The following is a 10,435-nucleotide window of genomic DNA, read 5'->3' on the forward strand; positions in this document are numbered from 1 at the left end:
TGTTTAAAGGCAGTGGGCAGTCAGTGGCTAAGACGCTACTGGCCAGCATCTGTCTTGTTCATGGTGACCTGTCAGCCTGCTGAGGAACACAAGATGGTGTCACAGAGCACGCCTGAGTTTTGGAATCAGACAGATGTTGGTTTGAAATGTAAATCAGCCTCTGCCTAAATATTTTTATCTGGACACTAACTATTGCCTTCTGGGCCTCTGGCTCCTCCTTTGCTCCAGGAGTTCAGTAACCCTGCACCCCTTGATTGCTGTGAAGCCTCATACGCCAGCCCTGAGCACAAGCTCACATGTGGGAGCCCTGATGCGGTTCCTTGTGAACTCTAAAAGGGTTACTTTGGCAGCTAAAGTTGATTTCTCTGGAACGTCATGTCCATTCTCAAAGCAAATAGTTTACTCATCGTCTCATCTCGTTCCAGAAGCCTTCATTTATCTTTTGGGGTTTCTGGCATAGTTCTCCAGCCCTGGAAGTCTTTGGCCCCGGGCCCCTTCCGGGTTCAGGCTCTTGCATCCAGCAGACCACAGGGCAGCGTCATCCCACTCACTTATCTGGATAAGGCGCCGTGGGAGGGAAAACTCTGGCGAGGACGATCACATCTGTCACACTGGTTCAGAACGACGGAGGACGGATAGAAGGTTCTGCAGTTCTCTACTCATTGGAAAATGATGAATGATTTCCGCCAAGGCCAAACAAGTTGGTAATTAATGACCCAGTAATGGCACCCACCGTCCGCTGGCTGCCTCATTTGTCTTCCCTGTGTGGACAGATGAAGGGCTGTAAAAGCGTCTGGTACTCTTGTTCATTGCATGGGTTTCTCATTCTCTGTTGCTTTAAGGCTGGTATCTTGGAGTAGGTGCCAGTGGCGAAGGGCTGAGTGTGCTTCACAGGAGTTCCCAGGGAGTCTGAGGCAGAAGGAGGAAGGAGGTAGACAAGGAAAGTACAAGGTCCTTCACATTCCTTATCCCATTAAATCCTCAGGAGGGAGATGAGGTGGGAAGAATTACTCCCATTTGTAGATGCTCAAAGACGGTAAATAATGCATTCAAGACCACATAGCTAGGAAATGGTTCATCTGAGATCTCAACCCAGTCAGCTTGATTTTAAAATCATTTCTAATCACTGTACCACATTCTCCCAAACAAAGCCAGTATCTTCTGAATCCAAACATTATATTGTTTGGAGATTCAGACATGTATGAGACAATTATGGATATATGCATGCGTGCTCAGTCACTTCAGTCATGTCTGACTCTGTAACCCCATGGACTGTAGCCCACCAAACTCCTCTATGCATGGAATTCTCCAGGCAAGAAGGCTGGAGTGGGTTGCCATTCCCTCTGCCAGAGGTTCTTCCCAACCCAGGGATCGAACCTAAGTCTCCTGCAATCCCTACAATGCAGGCAGATTCTTTACCACTGAGCCACCAGGGAAGCGTTTATGGGTATATACTAAGAATAAAATTCAGGATTTGAAAGAAAGGAGGGATTAAGAGCTGGGAAGAATACAAAGGCAGCCTTTCAGGTTATGTGGTAAGTTCATAGGTGTTCATTTTTGTATTAGGCTTCTTTACTGATATATGGTATATAAAACATGTATCAAATAATATGTAGAAGAAAAAACTCTAATGTCTTTTTCAAAACCTAAGTAGATACTCTCAGGGGCAACAGTTTTCATCAAAAATAAGGCAAAAATAAATTCATTAGTCAGAATTAATGCACAGAATATTATACTAAGTTCTATCAGAGATTAGAAATAACAATCAATACAGGCATACATCAGAGATTTTGCAGGTTCCATTCCAGACCACAGAATAAAGCAAATGTCACAATAAAGTCACACAAACTTTTTAGTTTCTCGGTGCATATAAAAGTTATATTTACCCTATACTGTAGTCTATTAAGTAGACAATAACATGCCTAAAACTGTACATACCTTAATTTAAGATAGTTTATTGCTAAAAAAACGTTGACCATCTGAACCTTCAGCAAATTGTAATCTTTTTGCTGGTGGAGGGTCTTGCCTAGATGTTGATAGATGCTGACTCATCAGAGTGGTGGGTGCTGAAGGTTAGAGTGACTTTCAAAATTTATTAGAATAAGACAAAAATGAAATTTCCACATTAATTGACTCTTCCTTTCATGAACAATTTCTCTGTGGCATGCAATGGTTTGGCAACATTTACCCACAATAGAAATTCTTTCCAAGTTGAAGTCAGTCCTCTCAAACTCTGCTATTATTTTACCAAGTTTATGTAATATTCTAAGTCTTTTGTTATCATTTCAACAATCTTCACAGCTTCTTCACCAGGAGTACATTCCATCTCCGGAAGCCACTTTCTTTCCTCATCCATAAGAAGCAACTCCTCATTTGTTATAGTTGTATCATGAGATTGCACTATTTCAATCACATCTTCAGGTTCCACTGTTAATTCTAGATCTCTTGCTGTTTCCACCACTTCTGTAGCTACTTCCTCCCCTGAAGTCTTGAACCCCTCGTAGTCATTCATGAAGGTTGGAATCAACTTCTTTCAAACTCTTGTTCATGTTGACATTTTTTACCTCTTCCCATAAATCACAAATTTTTTTCTGCACTGTGGCATGGGGAAATCTTAGTTCCCTGACTGGGGATAGAACTCGGGAACCCCTGCATTGGGAACACAGAGTCTTAACCACTGCAACACCAGGGAAGTCCAAAAATGTTCTTAAAGACATGCACTTTGATGTGACTTCCTTCTTTAAACCTCATGAACCAGCCGCTGCTAGCTTCAAACTTCTCTTCTTCAGCTTATTCACCTCTCTCAGCCTTCACAGAATTAAAGAGAATTATGACTCATGGAGATGAAAATGAAAGTGACTAAGAAAACCAAAGAAAGAAATAAAGTGAAGTCGCTCAGTCGTGTCCGACTCTTTGCGACCCCATGGGCTGTAGCCCACCAGGCTCCTCTGTCCATGGGATTCTCCAGGCAAGAATACTGGAGTGGGTTGCCATTTCCTTCTCCAGGGGATCTTCCCGACTCAGGGATCGAACCCAGGTCTTCCGCATTGCAGGCAGATGCTTTAACCTCTGAGCCACCAAGAAAACCAAAGCATCCATCAATTACAGTGAAGCCCTTTGGGAGTGTGCAGGATAGTAGACAAGTGGGTTGCATAGGAAAGGCAGGCTGGAACCATGCTGCCCTTCTCTGCCTTGGTGTGGTGGCCTCCCCAGGTTCCCTGAGGGGTGAGCCAGGGTGTGGTCAGCAAGGCTGGTGCTGCAGGAGCACAGGCCAGCAGGGGACTGAGCAGGCTCTGTGCATACTCCCTCCCTCCCACTGATTCCTCAAGAAAGCAAACATGTGTAGAAAAGAGAGCACGAGGTCCTTGCTCTGAATTAAGCTTTTACTTAAGGCAATGTTGTGGCTGGTTTGATCTTCTATCCAGAACACTAAAACTTTCTTCAGATCAGTAATAAGGCTGTTTCACTTTCTTATCATTCATGTGTTCATTGGAGTTCATTTCCTTCATGAACTTTTCCTTTGCATTTACAACTTGGCTGACTGTCACAGGAGGCCTAGTTTTGGGTCTGTCTTGGCTTTGGACATGCTTTCCTCACTAAGCTTAATCATTTCTAGCTTTTTATTTAAAATGAGAGACATGTGACTCTTCCTTTCACTCAAACACAGAGTCTATTGTAGTGTTGTTAACTGGCCTAAATTCAAGGTCCATGTGTCTCGGGGAATAGGAAGGCCAGAGGCAAGGAAGAGAGACAGGGAGACACGTGTCAGTAGAGCAGTCAGAACACACACAACATTTACCAAGTAAGTGGACTGTCTTACGTGGGTGTGGTCCTGGAGTTCCAAAACAATTGCAATGATGACATTGAAGATCACTGATCGCCAAAACAAATATAATAATAATGAAAACATTTGAAATATTGCAAGAATTACCAAAACGTGACACAGAGACACAAAGTGAGAAAACGCTGTTCAAATCTGCTCAACACAGGGTTGCCACAAAATTTCAATTTGTTTAAAAAAAAAAATCTGTAAAGCCCAATAAAGTGAAGTGTAATAAAAGAGGTATGCCTGTCTAAAATTCCTGTTTGCATAATACAAAACGATAAGGAGGCCAGGCTAAGGCATATAGAAATGACTTATCATGCTAGAGACTTTATTAGAATCATCTGCCTATGGTTTATTTTGCAAGGATTTTCTCTAGTCCAGGGAGAGGATGCTCAGAAGACCAGAATCCCAAGCCCACTGCCAGGGCTGCACTTTTCAGTCCTGCCTGTAGTTCAGGGCCTGACTGCCACCAGCCTCGTCAGTGCTGCTGCCTGCCCACCTGTAAGCTCCAGAGGAAATCCACCCTTGTCACCCAGGGGTCAACAGCCACGGGACCTGAGGAGGACACTCGGGTGAGGAGGAGTCTTATTCCTTCTGCTTCTGGACTCCTTTCACAAAAGAAAGGTAAGTCCCCTCAGGATAGACCCTTTCCAAAGGTAAATGCAGCCAACACTATTCACAGGCACAGGGAACACTCCTCTTTTGCAAATACAAACGAGCCCTAAGTCCACTCCAGTGGTCCTGCAGGAAAGATAAGTCCTTGAAGGCAGGCCCTGCTCACGGAGCCCAGCCTGGAGCAGTGCCCACAGGACAGGTACAAAGAGACACCAGGAAGTGAGGTTTGCCTTCACCACCTCTGCGTCTTCTGCCTTGAGGATTCCAGGGCCCACTCTCCCAGGTCTGGGCCCTATAGACCATGCCCACCTTCTGGATTCCTACCACACCCTTCCCCATCCTCTACCACCAGTGTCTCCCACGTCAGATCATTTCTTCCTCTAATAGAATAAGCACTATCTCAGGAGTTAGGTGGGAAAGTGTCCATAGCTAATAGGTAACTGGTGGCAACGGATGCACAGGACTGGGCATCCACTGTAAAGAAAACAAACTTGTAGGCACATTTTAATCGAGCAAACTTTCACTGATACTTACATTGTTGTAGAGAACTGCATTTCAACTGGTTTAAATCCAACACCGTGAAGGCAGAAATTATGGCACCAAATGTTCTCTCTTCGATTATACTAAGATTAACTTATATCCCTACGTAATCTACAGTTACCACTTTTCTAGGCTTTGCTGCAGTGTGTCAGAGTGTACAGTTTTCAACATTGGATATAATTCTTAAATTGATGAGAAGGAAAAAACAGACTTTGAGCCAACAAATGTTATCATATCCACTAAATACTGTATAAAAACAAAATCTACTCTGAACACTGATCCTCAAAACCAGGACACCAAAACATTAGGTGCTGTGCTAATTACAGAATCAAGAACTGATCACATTGATTGAAAGCTTCTTAAATGAAGGTTTCAATCAACAATATGCTTTAAGTCAAAACAATATTCCAACCACTTGATTTCAAGCAAAGTAGATTTTATGTTTAGAGACACCAATGAAATGTGGTTCATTTATAAATACAGAAGAAACCAGACATCACTGCATCAACACAAAAATAAAAAAATACAAGAAGAAATACAAAATTTGGTCAACTTTGCTGTTCTCTTGGCTGCTTAAATCCCACAGTATTTGCCAATATAGCTAAAAGATGCTAACTCTTGAAAGCCTGTGTTTCCAGGCATTTCCTGTCGACTATACAGGAACACTGTACACTGTGCTTTATGAACAGCGCTCTCCCTTCCTGTGCAGCTATTCACTCGATCCTGTGAAGCCACAGTGAAGGGAGCACACAATGAGGGGAACAGGTGAATGTGGATGTCACCACAAGCACCACAAAATTATAGGATTTTAAGTCGCAAGATGAAAAAGACACTGATTCTGCTTTAAAACAAGGTTTACAGGAAATTACCACTGGAATTTCATGGAAATGGCTACTAATGTAAAAGTCAAAGTGAATGACCCAAGCCAGCTTGATGTACTGAATCCAGTACAACCTTCACACTCAATCTCCCTGATAATAAGCTCAGTGATAATAAATCCTTGCACACCACTATTTTATACATTAGTAAAGGCCTAGTCCAGGGAAAGGGAGTGAACTGAACTGAACCTCATTTACCGGAAACAAAAGACATCATATGATCTCTGCACAGTCCTGTCTGTTCACTCACTTCTCAATCTATAATACTCAGTGGGCCATCCTGAAAATCAACAAAATAAGTTGATTTTGTCACTATCTTTCAAAGGAGCCCATGCCAATTAAAAGGAAGCCAAATTCTCTAAACCTTAAATAAATATTAAGTCCAAGATCTACCCCAGGCTCCCCTATGGGGGATAAGATTAGTATAAACCCACAGTGTAACAGTGTATTGCTCTATTTGATGGGGGGAGGGGAGACACACAGGTAAGAAAAGTCAATTAAAGGACTAGGAATGCAGGGGGCAATAATGTTAAAATAGTAATACAAAAAATGAATAACCGCAATCATTTTCTTAGGAGAACTTGATTCATGGAAGGAAAGCTAACTGCTATAGCAAAAAAAAAAAAAAAAAGTATGAAGTAGAAATTGGTTTCCATAATATTAGTAAAGAATATATTCCAGAAAGTAGCAGTAAGCAGAATGTAAAATTCTGACAGCAATTGAATAGACCAGTCCCAGATGGTTAGGTTGAGGCCAACACCTAATGCGGGCAAAGCTTGGTCTATGGGGATGACTCCTGGAGAAATATTACACTGTGCATAAGCCAAACTGAACTGTTTTCATATCTGTTATAAAGTTTCATAAAGTGCTGTTTCTACAAGCACTTCAGTTTCACAGCAAGAGTGGTATAGGATATCTAAACACACAAGAGGACATTCATGCTAGATATCTAACTCCCAGTATAATGATACATACAACCTAAAATGATTAGACTGTCATCACATCTAGGGCTTTCTGCATCTTGAGGTGGTGGTTGTGGAAAGCATGGACCTCAGTATCAATATATAGAAAGGAGCCATCATTTCCTTCTATATGTGTTTTGTATTTTTTCTTCATTTTTCTAAGTCAGTTCTTCTGTTACTATCATTTCTTAGCCAAAATGGTAAAAATAAAATTGTAATCACTAAATATAGAACCCCTCTGTCAATCAAGACATTTAAAACTTCAATCTTCTGGGGCAAGGAAAGCAGTGTGGGACATTTAAAACTCTGATTTACAAACAAGGTGGTCAAAAATGTTCCTGGCTTAAACACTCACAACTTTCCTAAACAGGTCATTATAAGAGTTCTAACTAAAGTTTGTGTCAAAGCTACTATGAGAAAATCCTGGTTATGGGAATGGCATGAACAGTCCAATAAGTTCCCTATGACTTCATGCCACTCACTGAATCCCCACAAGGACTGAACAGTGTGATACCAGTGACAGAACCTAGCACAAACTCCGCTTTCATGAATGATATCTTTGCACCATCTTTTGCATGAAATTGGTCCCTAACTTCTGCATCAAGCTCACTCATCAGTATTTCCTGGATTTGATCCAGCTGACTGATTACCCAAGTCTCTGGGAAATCCAGAGTGTACCAGTGTGAACTCTCAGAATTCATCCATCCTATACAATGCACTGCTGCATTTGGGAAAATTACACTAAGAAACTATTTCTTCCTGTAAATTCCAGGGTGGGTTCCTTTGATGAGCTGGCTTCATTAAATTCTTTGGAGAATAAAAGAAATTTGAACTGAGTCAAAATCACTATAATTCTGTGCAAGGTTCAACAGGGAAACCAATGCTTTCAGCAGAAGGTGGTACCACACATCTTTGTCTCTTGGAGACAAACATGCCGTTCTTACTGAATATATAAGTTTCAGTTTTTGCCACACTCATGACTAACCACAAAACATCTTTCAAAAATATATCCCAGGCACATGTAATACCAGCAGCGGCAACTGACCTTTCTGTTCTTCTCCTCGTCACCTGGTCCCTGGGGTGGCAGACGGGGCACGAGGACCATGTTGGGCCGGACCCTGCGAGAAGTTTCTGTGGCACTGAAACAAGGCCAAATCACGCCAACTGAGCTCTGTCAAAGATGTCTCTCCCTTATCAAGAAGACTAAGTTTCTAAATGCATACATTACTGTATCAGAAGAAGTGGCCTTAAAGCAAGCTGAAGAATCAGAGAAAAGATATAAGAAAGGTCACTCACTGGGAGATTTAGATGGAATTCCTATTGCAGTAAAAGATAACTTTAGTACATCCGGCATTGAGACAACCTGTGCATCAAACATGCTGAAAGGTTATGTACCACCTTATAATGCCACAGTAGTTCAGAAGTTGTTGGATCAGGGAGCTCTGCTAATGGGAAAAACAAACTTAGATGAGTTTGCTATGGGATCTGGAAGCACAGATGGCATATTTGGACCAGTTAAAAACCCGTGGAGTTATTCAAAACAATATAGAGAAAAGAGGAAGCAAAACTCTCACAGTGAGAATGAGGATTCAAATTGGCTTATAACCGGAGGAAGCTCAGGAGGAAGTGCGGCGGCCGTGTCAGCGTTCACGTGCTTTGCGGCTTTAGGATCAGATACGGGAGGATCAACCAGAAATCCAGCTGCCCACTGCGGGGTTGTTGGTTTAAAACCAAGCTATGGCCTAGTTTCTCGTCATGGTCTCATTCCCCTGGTGAATTCAATGGATGTGCCAGGAATCTTAACCAGATGTGTGGATGATGCAGCCACTGTGTTGGGTGTACTAGCTGGGCATGATCCCAAAGATTCTACTACAATTCAAGATCCTGTTAAACCATTTACGCTTCCCAGTTTGACAGATGTGAGCAAACTATATATAGGAATTCCAAAGGAGTATCTTACGCCAGAATTGTCAAGTGAAGTACAATCTCTTTGGTCCAAAGCTGCTAATCTCTTTGAGTCTGAGGGGGCCAAAGTAACTGAAGTCTCCCTGCCCCATACCAGCTACTCAATTGTGTGCTACCACGTATTGTGCACGTCGGAAGTGGCATCAAATATGGCCAGATTTGATGGGCTAGAATATGGTCACAGATGTGATAGTGATGTGTCTACTGAAGCCATGTATGCTGCAACCAGGCGAGAAGGGTTCAATGATGTGGTGAGAGGGAGAATCCTCTCAGGAAACTTTTTCTTACTAAAAGAAAATTATGAGAATTATTTTGTCAAAGCACAGAAAGTGAGACGGCTCATTGCTAATGATTTTGTTAATGTTTTTAACTCTGGAGTGGACGTGCTGCTAACTCCCACGACCTTGAGTGAGGCAGTGCCGTACACAGAGTTCATCAAGGAAGACAACAGGACGCGCAGCGCCCAAGACATCTTTACACAGGCCGTGAATATGGCAGGACTGCCAGCAGTGAGTGTCCCTATGGCCCTCTCAAGCCAAGGGTTGCCAATAGGACTGCAGTTTATTGGACGTGCATTTTGTGACCAGCAGCTTCTTACAGTTGCCAAATGGTTTGAAAAACAAGTCCAGTTTCCTGTTATTCAACTTCAAGAACTAATGGATGATTGCTCATCAGTCTTTGAAAATGAAAAGTTGGCTTCTGTTTCTCTAAAATAGTGATAACTATATTGTGCACATTATAATGACTTTTAAAGGTTTGTATATTTTAGAGAAGTCAGGTGTTCTTGAAATTTGGTTCATTGTCGACATTGTCATTCCTTGGAGTCATTTTTTTAAATTCTTGTGATGTAGTTAATTATAAATAATCTGTCAGCATTTATTCAGCATCCACTCAGTATAAACCAAAGTACAAGAGACCTGGGTTCAATCCCTAGGTCGGAAAGATCCCCTGGAGGAGGCCATGGCCACCCACTCCAGTATTCTTGCCTGGAGAACTCCATGGACAGAGGAGCCTGCGGGCTACAGCCCACAGGGTTGCAAAGAGGCAGACACACTCACTCAAGTAGAAACCAAGTACGGGATTTCTGTTATAATACGAGATACATGTTGCTAAAAAATGGTGCCTTCTAAATGTTCATTAAAAAGAGCATCACTTACAGTGCAAGTAAGCTTAAGGGTAAACCTGTCAAGACGTGTATGTCTTTGCAACCAAAGCACGAACATGAACAGTAAGTCGTACTTCCAGAGAGAGCCTAGACAGCCCAGCTGACAGGCATTTCAACACATGGTAGAGGCCTCTGCAAAAGAGATTAAAAATGCACAAAAACAATAAAATGGGAACATCCACCTCTAGGTCTGAGCAGAGCAGGTGGAAGAGAAGCTCTAACACAGGAGGAAGTGCAGCTTGCTGGCCCAGACAGGGGTGTGCCTCTCCCTGGGGAGAGCCCAGGTGGGCACACTCCTCTAAGAGTAGACCTGCAATGAGAACTTTTCTTCTTTCCTGGTGAAAGTTAAAATGTTACTTCTACTATTCCAGAGCCCCATGCCAAGGAGCTCAGAATAACTCCTAGTTACACTGAGTTCATTCTCCTAGTTACCAGTCACAAACTAGCTCAGTGGTGTCAGACATTTGCTGTGACCTAACAGACT

The 10,435-nt window shown here is 42.4% G+C and overlaps 1 protein-coding gene and 1 pseudogene across 1 annotated transcript; one reads left to right on the top strand and one right to left on the bottom strand.

Moving 5' to 3' along the window:
• Nucleotides 1–7,002: 7,002 nt before the first annotated feature.
• The window catches only part of LOC104999034, a 5,103-nt pseudogene continuing 1,670 nt past the window's right edge, over nucleotides 7,003–10,435 (bottom strand).
• On the top strand, nucleotides 7,843–10,381 carry LOC104999033 (glutamyl-tRNA(Gln) amidotransferase subunit A, mitochondrial). The gene has a single exon (XM_010854487.1). It carries the CDS (start codon nucleotides 7,925–7,927, stop codon nucleotides 9,500–9,502), a length of 1,578 nt encoding a protein of 525 aa, XP_010852789.1. The 5' UTR covers nucleotides 7,843–7,924; the 3' UTR covers nucleotides 9,503–10,381.

This window comes from Bison bison, unplaced genomic scaffold (assembly GCF_000754665.1).
Source record: "Bison bison bison isolate TAMUID 2011002044 unplaced genomic scaffold, Bison_UMD1.0 scf7180017864341, whole genome shotgun sequence".
NCBI classification, from domain to species: domain Eukaryota; kingdom Metazoa; phylum Chordata; class Mammalia; order Artiodactyla; family Bovidae; genus Bison; species Bison bison.

Bases quoted from the DNA above. Each gene is read 5' to 3' on its own strand.
- LOC104999033 (XM_010854487.1), top strand. From the start codon at position 7,925: ATGTTGGGCCGGACCCTGCGAGAAGTTTCTGTGGCACTGAAACAAGGC.